This window comes from Sinocyclocheilus rhinocerous, unplaced genomic scaffold (genome assembly GCF_001515625.1).
Source record: "Sinocyclocheilus rhinocerous isolate Xijiao unplaced genomic scaffold, SAMN03320098_v1.1 scaffold314, whole genome shotgun sequence".
In the NCBI taxonomy this organism is placed as follows: Eukaryota; Metazoa; Chordata; class Actinopteri; order Cypriniformes; family Cyprinidae; genus Sinocyclocheilus; species Sinocyclocheilus rhinocerous.
This window is the reverse complement of record NW_015630021.1, coordinates 1,341,132-1,360,806: the sequence shown is the minus strand read 5'-3', so window position 1 is coordinate 1,360,806 and position 19,675 is coordinate 1,341,132. Positions and strand designations below refer to the sequence as shown.

At 36.4% G+C, this 19,675-nt stretch overlaps 2 protein-coding genes across 2 annotated transcripts in view; one reads left to right on the top strand and one right to left on the bottom strand.

The window, feature by feature from the left end:
• Positions 1-1,950: 1,950 nt before the first annotated feature.
• Positions 1,951-8,607, top strand: slc9a3.1 (solute carrier family 9 member A3, tandem duplicate 1). Its single transcript, XM_016551755.1, has 17 exons — positions 1,951-2,179; positions 3,161-3,463; positions 3,550-3,710; positions 3,806-3,884; positions 3,978-4,155; positions 4,271-4,491; positions 5,074-5,276; positions 5,390-5,479; positions 6,099-6,169; positions 6,264-6,393; positions 6,600-6,763; positions 7,000-7,117; positions 7,207-7,380; positions 7,500-7,548; positions 8,042-8,113; positions 8,257-8,510; positions 8,593-8,607. Exons 1-17 carry the CDS (start codon positions 1,951-1,953, stop codon positions 8,605-8,607), a joined length of 2,511 nt encoding a protein of 836 aa, XP_016407241.1.
• A 5,237-nt stretch (positions 8,608-13,844) lies between these two features.
• Positions 13,845-19,675, bottom strand: part of LOC107739591 (protein argonaute-3-like) — a 16,052-nt gene continuing 10,221 nt past the window's right edge. The window contains exons 8-17 of the mRNA XM_016551753.1: positions 18,818-18,965; positions 18,524-18,643; positions 18,226-18,348; positions 17,629-17,762; positions 17,349-17,533; positions 17,119-17,159; positions 16,574-16,708; positions 16,358-16,459; positions 15,980-16,179; positions 13,845-15,461 (exon numbers count right to left, since the gene is read on the bottom strand). Coding sequence (XP_016407239.1) covers positions 15,353-15,461; positions 15,980-16,179; positions 16,358-16,459; positions 16,574-16,708; positions 17,119-17,159; positions 17,349-17,533; positions 17,629-17,762; positions 18,226-18,348; positions 18,524-18,643; positions 18,818-18,965 — 1,297 coding nt within the window. The 3' untranslated portion in view covers positions 13,845-15,352. The remainder of the gene's footprint in view (positions 15,462-15,979; positions 16,180-16,357; positions 16,460-16,573; positions 16,709-17,118; positions 17,160-17,348; positions 17,534-17,628; positions 17,763-18,225; positions 18,349-18,523; positions 18,644-18,817; positions 18,966-19,675) is intronic.

Here is a 19,675-nt window from a genome sequence, read left to right as displayed (position 1 = left end):
TAAAATGTATGTCGTTAAAATAATAGTTTATAAGTAACTTATTCATGTGTGAATTTCATGCTTTATGATAACTGGTGAAATCTGAACTTGGAATTGGTTAATAGTGTCTGATAAAATTTAAATTGTTACTAATGAGCAAATAAAAAAATGCGAAGAGCACAAGAAAAAATTATTATCAATCCTTTGAGTTTTAAGCTGATTTGAATTCTATAAATATTATATTCCTCTTATATGAATAAATTCTGATATGACTGATATCAAGATATCCATTGCAGTAAAGGAAACAAACGTATAGACTCTAAGCAAAAAAAATGTAAACGTTCAATGAAGCATTTTTGAAACAATAAAGTGCAATTCATTATTATGTGTACATAGCAGTAAGCATGTTGTGTAAATCATTACACAAACAAAATTGTAAAAATCACAGAGCAGGATTTGAACAAACACACAAAACACCCATAAACCCTTAAAACAGAACAATTTCCCATAAACCCCGGACTTATTTACACGACACAGCATGACATAAAGCAACGCATAACCTTAGCAACAAACTACAGTATTTATCAATTTACAGCAACTATAAAAGTGGAGCGTTATTGTGTCACTAATCTTGGTAGATTTAAAAGTTTGTGAAAAAGTAATTATACCTTTTTGGGGGGTTGAAATGCTAAACAGTTCAATCTCAAGGGGAAGTTGTGTTGTTTTGCCTTTAGCCTTTCCACTTATTTTTCAGTTCAGTAGGCAGTACAGCTGTCATCTCAGGATCTATGATTAAAACCGGCACACACACATGGGTACAAGTCGTACAGATCACTTCCTTTTTTCTTTTTTTTTACGTCACACTCAGACAGGGCCATGTAAAGTAACAGTTTAACTCAAATGTGTGGAAACTTTTTTTTTTTTTTTTTTAAACTGGTGTATAATAAAGCCATCGGAACTCAGCAATATGACTTCACAAAACAGGAAGGTTTAACATGCTTAGAAAACATCCTTTTTATTTACCTCAATAAAGAAAAAAATCATGAAAAAAAATTCAAGGCATAGTTAACCCAAACATGAACAGTCTGTCATAATTTGCTCACCCTCATGTTGATCCAATCCCGTTTGACTTTCTTCTGTCTAACATTAAAGGAGATGTTTAGCCGAATGTCCAAGCTGCTCTTTTCCATACAAAATAATTGGATGGTGACCAAGAATTGAGAAAGAAAGTCAGGTCAGATTTTGGGAATATGTCTGAATGAAGATATGTTTTTTGGAAGTTTGCCAGCCAGCCACTGAACCATACTTTAATAAAATGCTCTCAACTTCCACCTTCTAATATACTGTTAAAGGTCAACATGTATTTTAGTAGAAAGTCTCACAATGCAATTTTCAATAAACATCGTGTAGTGTCTGGACGGAATCTTTGTACCAAAATTTGTCTGAAAATTCTTCAAAGTAACAATGCAGCAGTACAGCCTGTTAAAGTTGGCCGAACACTAACCAGTGTGAAGTGCAAGGGAAACTTTTCAACGGAAGCAGAACGAGTAATCCTCATAAACGTGACAAAGTAACAACAGTCCAATGACGTAGATCTCAGCCCCCTTTCTGTGTAACAAATTAAAGGCTGACTAGAAGTTTCAGCACTGCTCTTATTACACTCTTACTCTACCCTGATTGAACCACTGCTCTCACCTGGACCACAAACACAGAGGGTCAACTGATGGAAAGACAGCCAAGTCACTTAGAGAGGGATGAACTTTGAAAATGACTGCAGATTTAAAGGAAAACTAACTAAAAGGGGAAACTGTAACTTTGTCTCACCAAGGACTTCAGGACAAGCAAGCAGAACAAAGCACACTGGGAACCTCTAATGGACTATTGTGAGATTCTGTGAAGGACAGCTATAGTACACATAGTCTGGAGATGAGAAGGATGCTATAAGTGCATCTTTACCACTCATCTGTCGCAATGGCAAGCTCTGTTTATCTCTGCCTGTTGAGGGCAGTTTTTCTGGTGTGCTTTGTTAACCCTTTAATCCAAGGACTAAGTGGAGATGCAAATGTGATCCAGAATCCTCATCATCAACTGGAAGAGAATCTCACTGGACTCCCAATTGTCACATTTAAATGGCATCATGTTCGGACCCCATACCTGGTGATAATTTGGGTATTTGTGGCTGGATTGGCAAAACTATCAGGTATGTAGCTTGAACTATGAAGTAAAAACTGACTGACAGTTAACAAGTAAGAAAGTAGATTTGTTGTGTACCATATCCAATGATTAACTTGTACTAGGAAGTTTAGTAACAATAGTGTGTAACTTGACAACTGTAAATTGAGTACAATAGCAGTCCTGCGGAAGCTCAGAGAATCACATAAAATAATGTTTTAAACATATTGCATATTGCTATGTAAAGGGTTAATAATGTAGCACAAGGCCTGTGATTAACATATTGGTATTCTTATCCTGCTTCTTTTATCAGTATGGAGTGATTAGTATCTGTTCTCTCCTCACGTGCTGTTAATGTTTGTGTCGATAAAAAAAAAAAAAGATTTTTTCTGGTTTCATCAGTTTGATGTTAAATATGGATGCTTCTGCAAGAAAGAGGAAGAAAAATAGTGCTAAATATGTGCTGTTATTGCTACAATTTTTATAGTAAGAAAAACTATTTAAAATAAGTAAAAAACTAAATAAATTAAAACGAATTAACAACTTATAACAGCTTCCAAATACTTGATCCAGTATGATAATCATTAAAGAATCCTGTTAGTTTTACATTTGGCCTACTTAAAAATAAATAAATAAATCAGAAAATCTACTTGCATTATAACTTTGGTGCATATCATCTGGCAAATGCATGAATGTAAATGTATAACTGTATGTCATTTTAAATTGCATTAACCATTTTGCTGAATTTTTGTGCATTGCTCATGACAGTTACATCTTGTGAATATACTATTTAAAGCTCACAAAACATACTTATGGACACCACAAGAATGCTTGGATAATCTGAGAAGATGCCCCAAATTACTTCAAATACCAATCTTAGGGAGCGCCAATCTAAACCAGTCATTATTATATCTTTAATATGCATCATATTAACCTCATCCACAAATTGAAAATAATTGGCTACAAAAGTTGTCAACCATTTTCTCTCGGTTTCTTCCTCTCCATCCAGTGGTTGAACTAAACCATCATGTCACCAGTGTGCTCCCAGAGAGTGGTCTGCTCATCATCATGGGCTTTATTTTGGGAGGAATCGTCTGGGGAGCAGACAGGGCACAGACTTTTAAACTGCTTCCTCCCACTTTTTTCTATTACTTGTTGCCCCAGATCATCTTGGATGCAAGTTACTTTATGCCCAACAAGCTATTTTTCAGCAACCTGGGTGCCATTCTCATTTACGCCATCTTCGGAACGTGCTGGAATGCAGCTACAGTGGGCCTCTCGCTTTGGGGCTGCTATGAGGCTGGAGCGATGGGTACATTTTGTTTATAACATAAACCTTTATATTTTGGAATGTAGAGGATACCAAATGAATTTTTTGACAGTTTCTATAATCATCAGGTAACTTGGACATCGGTCTCCTGCAGTTTCTATTGTTTGGCAGTTTAATCGCCGCGGTGGATCCGGTGGCCGTGATTGCTGTGTTTGAAGAAGTGCATGTGAATGAGGTGCTCTTTATCCTGGTATTTGGAGAGTCGTTGCTCAATGATGGCGTCACAGTGGTGAGTCTCAATTTCCTCAAATGCTCTAAATACCATTATGCTCAATGAGTATATCTATCCACTTATGTAATGATCTTTTTGTCTCTCTTTTGTAGGTGCTTTACAATGTATTTGATGCTTTTGTTGCTCTTGGAGGCCCAAGGATTGACGCCGCAGAGATTTTTAAGGGCATATGTATGAATAATCAACTCAAACATAATGATGAACATAACAATATACATTAATTTAACTACCAGATTTATTTATTTTGCTTTTCACCTCTTACAGTTTCATTTGTTGTGGTGGCTTTTGGAGGCTCGTTTCTCGGCATTGGGTTTGCCATCCTTCTGTCGTTGCTGACAAGGTGCACCAAACACATTCAGATCATCGAAGCCGGCTTTGTCTTTGTGGTGGGCTACCTGGCTTACCTGACAGCAGAAATGCTCTCCCTCTCGGCAATACTTTCGTAAGAGTCTCTTGAACAATGCAACACATATAGACAATATGTAAAGTAATGCAACACCAGTACTGCAGAAGCAATTCATTCAGCTCATGGAGAGGAATGACTTTCTGTGTCACAGAATCACCTTCTGCGGTATATGCTGTCAGAAATACGTGAACGCCAACATGGATGAGAAATCGGTCACAACGGTCCGCCATGCCATGAAGTTGCTTGCAAACGGCTCAGAAACCATGATCTTTCTATTCTTGGGTGTTACAGCCATTGATACAGAGATCTGGGTTTGGAACACAGGTTTCATCCTCCTCACCCTCCTCTTCGTCTTCATATACAGGATCATAGGTGAGTGCAGTTGTGCACTGTAAAAACTTGCTAAAATTTTGGGCATTTTATTTGATATAATTAAACTGATAATTCTCTCTAGTAAATACCATTTTGGTTCACAACATTCAATTATATATACTTTGCACATTTTTTATTTTCAGAATGGCAAAATGGGGCAGTGCTACAATATTCATTCGCTATCAACTAAATCATAAACTTATCATAAAATATTCATTATTAAACTTTATCAAAATATTCATAATAATTTGAGTTTTCAGAGAAGCCAAAATCAAAAGTTGATGAGATGTATGCTCATTTTAACATTTGCTGGTCGTGCTTGACAGGATTAGTCAAGATTAACTGATCCACCCATCACAAAAAAGACAGAAAGAGCAGTGTTTATTTTTTATTTTATTTTTAAATAGAAAAATCACATTGTTCACAAATATTATTTTAAATAATTATGCTTGCGATGTAGCCTAACAAAGAATGATAAAACATTTAAAATCTCCCAGACATTTCCAAAGATTTCTCTTTCAAAGAATGACTCTTGGATGTGTTTTTATGTTACGTCTGGAAATGTTTGTTTTATATTTGCAGGTACCTTCTTGTTCACCTGGATGTTGAACAAGTTCAGATTGGTTCCCATCGAGGTCATTGACCAGGTTGTAATGAGTTACGGTGGCCTGCGGGGGGCAGTGGCGTATGGATTAGCAGCCTTGTTAGACGAAGACAAGATCCCAGAGAAGAATCTGATGATTAGTACCACACTCATTGTGGTGTATTTCACTGTCATTCTTCAGGTTAAAACCTTATCTATCACTCTTATCATAATTATGAGACTCTGAATGCTTGGATTATTTTTGTACATTCCAACCTAACCTGTAGTGATAACGTCTATGTGGTTTCTTTTTAGGGAATCACGATGAAGCCATTGGTTCAGTGGCTCAAGGTCAAAAGAGCAGCTCATTCAGACTTAAAACTTATTGAGAAACTAAACAATAGGGTAACTATTTGACACTATATGATTTCACACTTACATAATGTATATAATATTGCACATATGTGTGTGTGTGTGTGTGTATATATTTGTTTAAATATAATTTATATATTATATGTACATACATTTTTTAAATATTTAAAGGGGTCATATGATGTTGCTAAAAAGAACACTATTTTGTGTATTTGGTGTAATGAAATGTGTTTATGCGGTTTAAGGTTCAAAAAACACATTATTTTCCACATACTGTATATTATTGTTTCTCTTCTATGCCCCGCCTTTCTGAAAAGCATTGATTTTTACAAAGCTCATCGGTCTGAAAAGCGAGGGTGATGTAGACATGTGGGGGCGTGTTAGAACGAGTTGTTTTAGGTAGGCGTGGTTGACTCTTAACTTTTATAAAGAATATCTCTTTGAATTTGAGACTTTAGTCTTTGCAACTTTACAGATCTTCTTTATGCACCAAGAGCTTGTAACACTCCAAAGAGAAATGAAAAATTGAAATAGCATCATATGACCCCTTTAACTCATCCATTTATGTGCTCATTTTAATGGTTATAGAAAAAAATTTCTGTTTATTTATTTCTGTTTTTTTAATTAGTCATGCTTTATGGTGTTTTTATAGGCATTTGACCACATTCTAGCAGCAGTGGAGGACATTTGTGGACGTATAGGAGATAATTGGTGGACCAGAGGGTATGTTTTCCTCAGTTCTGTGGATATACTTAAATATGAATAAAAAATTATATAAATATATTAATACACATCTCTTCTTTGATCTCTCTCTCAGTTGGAACAGGTTTGAGGAAAATTATATCAGCTGGTTATTGATGAAACCTAAGGCCAGAAAGAACAGAGACTACCTATTTAGTATCTTCCACAAACTCAATCTGGAGGATGCTATTAACTACGTCAGTGAGGTAAGAGCACAGATTGGTGTTATATATTGCACAATATTGTCATTTGTTTGGTTTTCTCAAATTGCATTTGTTTCCTTTAACAACAAAGTTTGCGATACTTTTACATACAATCATAGTAGATTGTAATGCAATCCATTTGCTAGTTGTGTACTGTCAACAATAAAGCTCATGAGAAATGTATGTAACCTCTTTCTTTCTTCATGTAGGGTGAACGCCAAGGTTCTCTGGCCTTCAATCGTAGTGATGAAGCAGCCAACGTAGATTTCAAGAAACAATTTGGTTCAGAATTTGCAGATGTGATGCCTAATATAATGGTTGATATGTCAAATTACGAGCTTGGAATCGAACATTTTTCAGTAACCTCAATTGTGTAAGTGAACTGACTGCTTAAATCACATTTAAACTCAATTGTATCAGTTGTAATCAATCATAAAACAGTTATGAGTAATGAAGGAGAGGGATAATTACTGTCTGGACAGAGATTTACATTCAGTACCAAGAATCTTTGCCAGGGTTACAAAACCTAAAGTGCTAAAATTTGACAAATAAATTCCTAGATAGTCAAATGTGGCAATAATTGCAATTGTTTTATCTTTTGTAAATTAGAAAAGACACCATTCCCTCTGTATCCCTGGACATCCATGGGCAAGACAGGAAGAATGCGATGGATGACATCAATGCCCATCATCTTCTACAGCAGCACCTGTACAGGAGCAGAAAGCATGTATGAATTGCTCTTCTCACACACACACACACACACATGCATACAGTTTGCATCTCATTTGGCCCATCATTTTCTCTCTTTCTGAGCAGCACCGTCACAAATACAGTCGCAGTCACTTCAGCATCAACCAGAATGAGGACGAGGTGCAGGAGATCTTTCAGAGGACCATGAGGAGCCGCCTCGAGTCCTTCAAATCAGCTAAGATGGGTGTCAATCCTGCCAAAAAGATCACAAAGCACCACAAGAAGGAGCTAACGCATAAGGTATTAGACCTTCATGACATCATCATTTTAGACCTTCATGACATCTCTTTCACCTGGATCACTCAATTATAGTTTTGCATCTCTTAATTCTCAATTTATATATATATACTTTTTTTCAGATGCCTAACGGACACCCAGACGGCACAGGCCACCTATACGGAGATGAAGGTAACAATATTTTTTATTAGCATCATTTATTAGTATTTATGACACTAAGCAGCTAGCAAAAAAAAAAAATGAATTTGAAATAAATATTAATAAAATATATGATCAATATATTAATAAATATTATAATTAATTTAATAATAGTGTACTAAATAAATAAATAAAGCTGCATAAATACATATAAATGATAGATATTTAAATAATTTATACATTATATTTAAATCATATATATAATAAATGATATGCATCCATTTACACGTAAATGTATATTTTATTTGGTTGGTATATTGATTTTCAAGTTTATGCTTTGGAATCTAATGAAATTAATAATTACATAAAAAGTTGTAGTTAAAAAAAAATTAAACACAAACCCTCCTCAAGATGGTTTTCTTTTGAGTAAATGTTCCTTTACATTAAAAATGGCAGTTTTCTACTTTTTAATAAACTTTCTTCTCTAATTATCAGCCTTTGACAAAGCATGATTTTGTGTTTTTAGTTGACAGTGCTGTGGGGAGAGAGACTGGTGCTATCAATAGTACTTTCATGAGAGACACGTATACAGTGAGAGGTAAGAAAAGAGTCTGAACAGATGTTGTTTTGTACATAAAGAGCAATAAATCTATATGACTACAATATAGTTTGCATGAGTAACACATTTGTGTAAGTAAGAAGTTGAAGGTTTGTGCATGTTTCTTCCATATCTCATTGAAGCTGGCATAGAGAATCCAGTATTCTTGCCAGATATGGACAGTCCCTCTCACAGTCTACCTTGGCTAATGGAGACTGAGGCTGTCGCACCTTCCCAGAGGGCCCAGCGGCGCCTGCCCTGGACACCCAACAGACTCCGGCGTCTTGCACCCATGAGGATCAGCACCTGCTCCACAGACTCCTTCCTCATGGCTGATGTTTCTTTAACTCTGGAGGAACATGAGGAACAGCCCCAAACAGACCATGAAGAAATGTGTGTACACTTCCAACTGTTAATCCACACTTACCTAAAACAAATACAGACGTATTGTTAGTGACCATGTGTTTTTATGACTACAGGTGACCGGTCTTTGACTAGGACAATAATGCAGCGTGTCAGAAAGCACATCCGCAGTCATAGAAGTGCCTGTCTGCAGATTTCAGTCCAAAAAAATAAAACAAGGTGGAACTGGAGAATAGTTGCAGGAAACCCCACTGAAACTGCCAAATGCCAGTGAAATCACATGGACCAAAATCTCATTGATGTTCCCATGGATGAATCCATTTAGGGCAACATGTGCTATTGAGTGCATACAGCAGTAGAAAAAGAAAAGCAAATCCTTTCAAAAGTTTTCCTAGTGATGCACTTGCCTTTTCCAAATTTGGTATGGTTTTTTAAATTTAAACACCTTGTGAAATGGTTTGTCAAAAACTGTTTCCTATATGTGCTGTCATATTTCCCGTTTAAAAAGGAAGCTTGGCCTTTAAAATAGCCAATAACCTTCAGTTTACATCACAGCCATCAACTTAAGTTGCTACTTGCTATCTCTAGTCATTTTTATAATGCTGAAACATTTTTTTTTGTCAACTTTTGAAGTAAATAGACTATAGATGGTCTCAAAGCTACTAGACATGAACTGTAAGCCTCCTATAATTGTAATCTTTAAAAAATGGTTGAGAATGTTTTGTGCAATAATGCTCATGTAATATTATGGAAACTTGTTTCTGCCACGGAATCAGAAAATAAAAAAGGTTATTGCAATTACTTTTACTCACCGCCTGAGAATTATTTCTCAGAATTGTGAGATATAAATTATTTTTTTCCTCACAATTCTGACTTTTTTCCCCTCAGAATTGAGAGTTTACATCTCACAATTCTGAAATATAAACTCAGAACTGTGAGGGGGAAAACAATCTGAATTCTGAGGTAAAGAGTCACAATTACCTTTGAAAATTTTATTTTTATTTATTTTTTATTCTGTAGTGGAAACAGCTTCCAATATAATATGTGACCCTGGACCACAAAACCAGTCTTAAGTGTTAATTTTTCAAAATTGAAATTTATACATCACCTGAAAGCTGAATAAATAAGCTTTCCATTGATGTATGGTTTGTTAGTATAGGACAATATTTGGTCGAGATACAACTATTTGAATATCTTGAATCTAAGGGTGCAAAAAAATCAAAATACTGTGAAAATCACCTTTAAAGTTGTCCAAATGAAGTCCTTAGCAATGCATATTACTAATCAAAAATTAAGTTTTGATATATTTACAGTAGGAAATGTACAAAATATCTTCATGGAACATGATCTTTACTTAATATCCTAATGATTTTTGGCATAAAAGAAAAATCTATAATTTTGACCCATACAATGTATTTTTGGCTATTACTACAAATATACCCCAGCTACTTAAGACTGGTTTTGTGGTCCAGGGTCACATATAGCGAGGGCAAAGCCATGTAGTCTTTCACAAGATCCAGTTTGTAGTTGAATTTTGTAATGGCACTTTACCACAGTGACGTCACCTCTACAAGGCACATTCTTCCCTGCATTGCAATATGGAACTAAATTAATAAGGAAGTATCAAGTAAATTATTAAATAAAGTGAGTTATTCACTCACTTAGAATTCAGCTATATTATTATTTTAAACTGTATGTGAGTGAATTGAGGAGTTAACTGTTACAAACTATGTGTAAGAAAAGGTAAATTTAAATCAACGAGTTGTATCTTGTCATTCAAATAATGTATTTCTTGGGGCATTGTTCTTTTCTTTGTGGGATTAATACAATATTTATCAACATTTTTATATATCTAATCTTGTTAGCCATTCTCATTTCACCCTTCTACATTAGTACAATTACAATGGCTATTATTTACATTTATGAGAGGATATTAATCTGAAAAAAATTAATTATATGCTATGTATAACGAATGAAATATATATTTGTAATATTTATATTTAGCTTGAATTTATTTTTATTTCAGTTTTAGTAATACTTCTCATTTTCATAGTTAATAATCTAATACTACATTTTATTTCAGCTTTATTTAAAATACCCAAAAATTATTTTTAATAGTTAATAACACTGAACTACATACTCCTCTCTTGCACAATAAACAAAAATGCATGTACATTCAATATTTATTCATATGTATAATTTTTGTTCAAGACAAACAGTTCAAAAGACATCTCCATCAAAGTTTGCATACATACAGTTTTAATTCAAATATCGGCAATTAAATAGAACAAACAAATAAAAAGACCCAATGAAAGACCACAATTAGAAGGGTGGCGATAAAACAAAAGAGACAAATATATATTTTAAAACGGGACAATTCTGTTATCAATTCATTAATATTATTTCATCACACTTTAACTAAACCATTATATCAGAGCACTGAACATGTGTTGCATCACAATGGAAAGAGTGCTGAGTGCTGAAAGAATCCTATGAAGCTCCTTCAAGATGAGAAGAAGCTTGCATAGTATGATAAATCTGATACATAATGTGCTGTATTTAATCACAGATATAGATATCCTCATTTTGTAATCACCAAACCATCATGTTAATAAATGTAACAGCTGGATCTGTGAAGTTCATTTATGAAAAGGTGTCTAAAACTGGAATTTAGGCCAAATATTAGTGACATTACCAATTCCATTATTGCTATTTCATCACCTATAGAGAACACGGATTTGTCTTGGTTGCTAAAAATGGTTTGAAGACAAAAAAATAATGGGAAAACGCCGCTTGGGATGAGTTTCCAGGCTCCTTACGGTAGCTTGCCTGGTCAGTGCTTGATCTATTAGTTGTGCAGTGCCAAATCCTTACAAAAAGTAGCTATAACCCTTGTAGAAAGTTTGGCCCAGAGACCCTGTAACTGGCAAGCTCTGTGATTTAATGTGTTCTTGGCGAATAAAGAGGCACAATCACACCCACACATACAGTTTTAACACTCTTGAACACGCATTATACAGCATATCATATCAATATAACTTCAATATAGGCTAGTTGGGCCCTTAAAAATGTCGTATTTTATCTGTCTGAGAACAGCACCATCAGAAAAGGCACATTCCACTAACTCGTCTGCCCAAAGGATGAATCTTCATTCTTCACCTCAGCAAAGTCAGAAAAATAACATCAAGCAGCAAATACTCGAAGCTTGAAGAAAACAATTTATCATTTTAGCTTAGACAGTTATTATATTGAGTTCAAGAGGACGCTTGTGCTTGTGTGTGAATCATCCTGTTTTATCAACTAAATGGAAGTGTTTGAGGCGGTACCTTCATGTTTAAGTCAATAAAAGTAATAACGCGAGAGGACTGAAGGTTCATCCCTTTGTGAACTACATAATTTCGCTCATAAATACCGTAGGACAATGCAGAGACACTCACGAACGACTTTCTTTTGAAAAACAAGACGAGGCGAATCTACTAATCAATAGTCTATTGCATATTCGCCCAATTGTTAGTCACTATGATGATTAACATCACTATTATCATCTTTTGCTTATCTTTCATAGACTTTGTTAGCAAAAATAATTAATGTGCATTATGCAGTTACATTATTTAAAAATATACTTCTCCTCGGAATTAAAAATGCTTTAAGGTTTCCACAGTCCAGCTTTAAGCCAAGGGGTGGAGAGTGTCGCCATAGACTTTGTTAGCAAAAATAATTAATGTGCATTATGCAGTTACATTATTTAAAAATATACTTCTCGGAATTAAAAATGCTTTAAGGTTTCCACAGTCCAGCTTTAAGCCAAGGGGTGGAGAGTGTCGTGTCACAGTTTTAGTGGGAGGTGTCATTTAAGCCACACCCACCAACTAAAATAGCCCCACCCCTATGTAATGCCCCTCCTAAAGGACTTTTTTAGCGATTTATTCCGTGGCAACTTCAGAAGGCTGTATATGCGGTCATTTAAAGCCAAACAGGTTCTACTGATCATTCCCCTTATTCAAGTAAGTTCAAATGCTGGTAGCGGCAGAGAAGTAACGGTTCTCAACACATCAAAACAAAAAAAGAGCACCGAAACAATTTGACATTTGCGCAAGGTTTTTTTGTTTGTTTTGTTTACAGAGCTAAACTCCAGTTAACTTGCTAAAACTGACATTTTATTTCAGCTGTTTGAATATAATATCACGTATGTGGGTTTGGTAATTCACCAACACGATTTTTCTTAAAAATTAACAAGCTAACCGAAAATTACACCATGAAAAACTTCCAAACAAGGCTCTAAAGATCAAAATTTTTTTCACCTGGTGAAACACTCCATACATTAAAAAATGATATAATTTTCGCAGTAAATGACGAGTAGACAGATTAGCGTAGTTAACATCCCCGAATTACAGCACCACACCTCTTAGCACCTTGGGAGTTTCGCCAAATCTGAGACCGTACAGCTTTTTGTTTGTAAGTGCAGCAATATATTTGTCAGTCATTTCTCAGAATCTCTCTTGCTCTCTCCACATATAAAAGCAGATGTAGTTTATGTAAAATAGCAGCTACACTGGTCAACACGTATTTGTGGCTATAGAGCAGAAAGACCACAGTGCCTTTCACATTAAGGGCGATGGTAAAGTGTGCCAGAGGCCATGGAGTTAACAAATATAACCCTCCACCTACCCTACTACAATCCAAATGCCTTTACTCAATACTCTCTGCTACCCCTGTTTTCTGAGGCACATTGGTTTGGTTTGTGTGGAATGCAGTTGAATATACAGGGGCTATGAACAAGCAGGGGTTTGAAGAAAAGGGTTCAAAAGAAAGGCTCAAATTTTTTTTGGAAAATTCAAACCTTCAAAAGAACGTTTCAAAGTTCAAAATAGAGTTTGAAAGTTCAAAAGACAATTTAAAAACTCAAAAGATAATGTCCAAATGTTTAAAACAAAGTTCAAAAGAATGTCTAAAAGTTCAAAAGAAAGTTCAAAAGAAAATGACCTAGGACTTGGTTTAGTCAGTTCTATATTAGTTCAACTATTCAAATTGCCTTAACAATAAAAAAAGACCTTAATAACAACCGTTTCAATAGCTACATTTCTGTCCAACATATGTACATGCCACTTACTTTTAATATATATTTAAAACATACCCCAATAGAATTGCGTTTTAGGGATATTTCCTATAAAACAGACACTTTGTCTCATTTGACTTTTTACATGAAAGGTTTGTCCAGGATTTATTGACAGCAAACCGAGTCTTTCCCATAAAACATACCCATGAGAGTAACCATCTCCTCTGTAAACTCAACCCAGCATTCCAGCCATAAAACATATGATCCATTTCAATTCAAGTTCTCTTACACAATGCCACATACAACAAAACCTTCAAATTAAAGCATTCACTCATAAGGTATGGTTTGCATTGTATAATGAAAGTCTACGACAGAGCCGTGAATAATTGGCTTATTGCACTAAAAGGCTTATGGGACAGTGTCTGTCAGAGTTCACAGGGCTAAAACGCGAAATTAACAAACTGTTAAGTTAAATAGATAATTTACAGATGCGCTATTGACGATGCAAGTTAAAAGCAACATTATAAATAAGCTCAAAGATCATAAATGAGAATAAAATGTCTAACAGCTGTAAAGTTAATATTAATGGATGACGCAGGCGTCTGAGTAGCCTTGGGTGGAATTATATGTGCACACACATCCATCAAATGTTATGGTCACGCTCCGACTGATTCGAACGCTTGCGTTGTAAGCGCACACAAACCGAATGACGCACAGAGCATTCAACACGCATACATAACCGTTGACTGTGGAAACTTTTTGCTAACCCTTGAGTTTCAAAGTTCATCTTTTGGTGATTCTGCAGTTCTTAGCTAATCTGTCACCTCTGCATAATGAGCGAGCAGAGGAGAAAGCCGTCAGGAACCGCAAGGAACCAATAGTTCAATGGTAGGTGCAATATTTTCCAGACAGCGCATGGACTAGAAAGTTAATCTATCACAGAAGTATAAAGAATCATTTGAAAGACTGTGGAATTGGAAGAAAAGTGGTGCCTCCAATGTCCAAAAAGCAGAATAAGACATGGACACATGGAAAATGAGATGTAAAGAGACAAATATGGATTTCCGACTGGTTGGAACAAAATGGAATGACTTTTCAGTTGTCTTGTTTTTTGCAGATGCTAGATTACATTTTGCTGGGAAAACATGATTTTCTATTAAGTTACTAGTAAAACATCAAGAATGGTCTCAGATTAGCGCAACAAATGTCCAGAGGAACAGTGGAGGACCTACAGTAAGATGTCATAGCAAACTTTGCACTGCCCTCTAGTGGCATTCCTCCAACGACCGACTTCACCAAACCTAATAAACTACTAATCCTAAACCAAAAGTGGTTCATAAGATTAGTTTAAACTCTGTTCGAACACACCTGTCTGTCATTTTCAACTGAACCTGACGATGCTGATGTCCAACTTCATGCGTGTATGATTAGTTGTGAAACAAAACTGTGTAGGAGGAGAAATCCAGACAAGTAGGGCTCATCACTCCGGTCTTAAAGAAATAACACTGTCTTTCATTTGCTGATCTAGAACGAGTTGATCAAGCAAACCTTTTTAAGCTTGGTTTTGTGACCTAAATAGGCAAAATTAATAGTTAAACAGATCTATGAATCTAATAAATAATGGTATAGCTGCAATCTACATATTAAAAACAATCAGTAAGTGAAGCTTCTGTAACGATTGGCTGTTTTTCTATTGCATAACAGTGCTAGTTCCTCCCGTAAGTTCTACATTTGGTTCTCTTTAGCAGCCTGTGATTGGGAGAAGCCCTCCTCCGCTAAGTGCACAATGACCAGAGACTGACAGGTCTGTGGTGGCTCGGCTAAGCAAAGTACATGGTCCTCAGAGTGTCGTGATGGATCTGCACAGCTTTGGCCAGGGCCTGGGGGTCTCGGCCATTACTCTGGCCTGATACATGGCTGCCTTCCGCACTGTGAAAGAGGAGAAAGAAATGAGCAGAGGCCTAAATTTACACTATGAAATACATTTTCCTTGACATACCAAGGAGATGTAAATATATACAGTATGTACACTACCATTCAAAATTATTAAAAAGTGTTAACTTGAAACATACAGAAATATAAAGAAGAAAAGGGAAACATCTCCTGTTTTAACACTCAAGAGTTGTGAAAATGTGTAGATACAGTCCAATGATATAAAATAGCACTTTTACAAGGTATTGCAACACACAAATCTGTGATTGTGATCTGTCTTTTAGGTGGCTAGCTTGAATAATTCAACTTCCTGAATTCAAGCCATCACTCTGAATCATTGAAATGAAGAATACTGGCTTACTTTGACAAAGAAACACCTGCGGCAACCAAGAATATGCAAAGCCTACTCAAATCAAAGTGATCGACAACTTCTAAAAGCCTTTAATTTGAATCAAACAGAACATTTCTACTTATAGATACCGAGACAGCGACAGTCAGGCGAGTAAATCTCATACCTGTCGTGCTCTTTATCCACTAAATGGTAGCGGGCTCTAAAGGCCACTAGGTGGGCATAGTAGGCAGGCGCAGGGATGGAAACGGAGCGGGTACAGCGTACATATGTGTGGCATAGCTGGTAGGTCAAGAGCTGGAATTCATCGGCTGTAAAGCAGTTGTCGTCCCATAGCACATGGTAGTGTGATGGTCGGCTTGTACCCTGGGTAAAAGAGGTTAAATAATCATTTTGATGAGATGCATCCATCTTCCAAATGGTGAAACTATGAATAGATTTAATAACTCCGTTAATCTATCAATTGATTTAACAGGCAATAATGCAGCAAAAAAAATGCCTAAAATGCACTAATATAGTTGTGCTTATGTTTGTGTGACCATACCTGTATTCCAGCATGGCTGCACAGATAAAAGTCAAATTCATAAGGATGGGTGATATCAGTGTCCACTGTGGTACCTGCTGGTATGTTACCACTGCGGCCCACCTTTGAAAATAAAGAAAGAAGAAAGAAGAAAAGTGAGTGTGCGAGTTAAAAAAAAAAAGAAGAAAAAGTGAGGAAAATGTAACAAAGCTTTTAGGAGAAGTCTCTCATATTCACCCGCTCAGTGTGGTCAGCGCAGAAGAGGCGAGTGTGGTGACGTTTCTGTACGACGATGTAGGTAATTCCCGGTTGATATTCCTTCTCAAGGCTGATACAAGCTTCTCGTATGGCCAGCAACTCGTAGTACAGCACCTAGAAATAAAGACGTAAAATACAGTTCAAGAATACTTCTGAATATGGCAGAGCTGCACGATAACGGATAAACTGATAATCATAATTATTTTACTCAAAAATTATAATCTCGATTTTTAATCACGATTATTGTCATTTTAGACATTTCTTTTTAGATTTTGTCAGAACTTCCACATAAGCACAAATCAAGGGAATGTCAACTTGCATGGGTTATTTTACCTCATCTAGTTTCCTGATGTATTATTTATTATATAAATTAACACACACTTTACATTATGAAAATTGTACAAAACAAGTTCTCTCAAAAACCACAGCAAACAGCGCAGATGACCACATGAAAAACAGATTGGCTGTATTACACTTTCCTTTAAGAAAAATATCGCAAGTGAAGATCGCCAACTCCAACTTACATTTCTGTTAGTGTTTTCAGAAAAAACATCAGTTTCCATAAAAATATTAATCAGCACCAATTCACATAAATGAACCGAACATCAGGTTTAAAGCCCATTTTTTCTGTTAAAACATATGTATTAACACTCTCATACTGGCAAGTCACAAGAAAAGGAAGATTCGCCCTACTAATTCAAATCTAATGATGAGGACTTAATGACCAAATAAACATCTGTCCATATATAGTTACCATAGACAGGAGTTTTCCCAGGCAATATGACAATGATGAGTTGGAGGCCAGCATAGGTGTTTTTCAGGTGGCGGAACATGGGCTCCACATTATCTGCTCCCTGAGCGTATTTGCAGAAACATGGCTGGCCCTGTATGGGCATCCCTGCATCCTTAGAGATCTTCCGCAGCTGGTCTGTAAAGCCCCTGCAAAAAGACAAGAGAGACACTTCAGTATTTCTGATTTAGTTCTATTAATAAATGGTACTTTGTAAATGACAAAAAGATGGAAAAAGCTTTACTTGAGAACTTCCTCTCTGCATTGTCTCTGAGTGGCAAAGCAAGCAATGGCCCACATCTTAATCTCCACACCAGTATGAAACTGCTTGCCTCTCATGTCCCACACGCCATGACTTGGGGTGGCCACTGTACGATTCTGTAACACATGTATTCAAAGGTTGTCTTCATTTGTTGAGATCAAATAGTGTACGAACTCAAGCAGTATAGGGTGTTAATGTTTGGCCGAACTTACAGTATATGTATTTCTATACAGCTGTCATGTTACAATGAATTATTCACGGTTATTCACAATTTACCATAAAACACACATAAAAAATAATAAAAGGAAAATGCATTTTCCAAATGCAAAAGCAAGATATTCGAAAAGACAGAAAAAGCAAGCAATTAAACACAAGCAACAAACCTTATTCTGTTTAAAGAAACCCACACAGCAACTCCCCTCAAATTGTAGACATTAAAATTAGCACACATCAATTACAATATTAAATGTTAAATCTAGACACAAACCATGACCAATTTCTAGCCTTCTATTCAAACACAAACAAACATACGGTGCATGAGTGAAAGGGAATGGGTACCATAAAGTGTTCAGAGCTCACCCTGCCGCCATACTGCAGCATAGGGGCGGGCAGGACACGACCCGTCACCTCCGCCATCTCATCCCGCACACGGAACTGGAACTCCTGCACGAAGGGGTCCGAGTTGTAGTTGGCACTGCGCACCTATGGATTCAGAAAGATTAGAGTTGGGACTGATTGAAAATCCTTGGGACAGATTAGGTTTTCCGCCTAGATACCATGAAGAATAGAGATGTTGTTTTTCCATGAAAGCAACATTTTGGTAGTCTACATTCTTGAAGAATTACTGCAGCATCAGAGAGCGACACACTGAACTCACCAATCTGCTGATCTCCTCTTGTCTGTCCGGTGCTGAGCGGGCTGTGGCTTTGATCATGGTGGAGGTTTGGTTGTCTGTTAATTTTTTAATGCAGCGCTGGCCTGCCACAATGTTGCACACCTGAGTGATAAAGAGGACAATCACTTTTGGATCCATTAAAATGGATCAAGAAATCTGAAAATCTTCTAAAAGTGTAATTTAGTGTCTAGAAATGAATCCATAAATCAGAGAAGAGATGGTGGCTGTGGAAAAAAATGGTAGCTAATGTAACTGATCAAATATCTTGACTCTCACCTCCAAAGGCAGGTACGTGTGTTTCTGCTCCTGCCCCACTTGCAGGCAGGGTAGATGGGGAAATTTGAGCTGTAAGTTGTACTTTTCTCTGAAGTATTGTGCCACTGTTCTCTCCACGGTCTGTCCATTTTCCAACTGTAAAGGAAACCTGACCAAGTAAAACAAAAATGTAAAAAAAAAATTAACGGGGAGCTGGGGTGACAAGCTTTAAACAAAAAAGTACAAAAAAAATCTGAAATGGTTTCTTCACTACTTCTTGAAGGAATAGTTCACCCAAAAATGAAAATCTGATGAAAATTGCTCACACTTATTCCATTTAAGATGTAGATGAGTTTGTTTCTTCATCACACCAGATTTGGAAAAATGTAGCATTACATCACTTACTCACCAGTGAATCCTCTGCAGTGAATGGGTGCCGTCAGAATGCAAACAGCTGATTAAAACATCACAATAATCCACATGACTCCAACCTAACAATTAACCTCTTGTTAAAGGGTTAGTTCACCAAAAAATGAAAATTAGCCTGTGTTTTACTCACCCTGAAAGCATCCTAGGTGTATGTGACTTTCTTCTTTCAGACGAATCCAATTGGAGTTATATTAAAAATTGTCCTGGCCCCTCCAAGCCTTTCAATGGGGGTAAGCGGGTGTTGGTTGTCAACAGTTCAGAAGACGTGAAATAAAGTGGACGCATCCGAAATAAAACTTCCCTCACACGGCTCCGGGGGGTGAATAAAGGCCTCCTGTAGCGAATCCATGCATTTTTGTAAGATAAATACCCATATTTCAAACGTAATAAACACTTTTTTCTCACTGTCCAGGCGGATGACGTAGGACGTCGGCGTTGCGTGATTAGTGA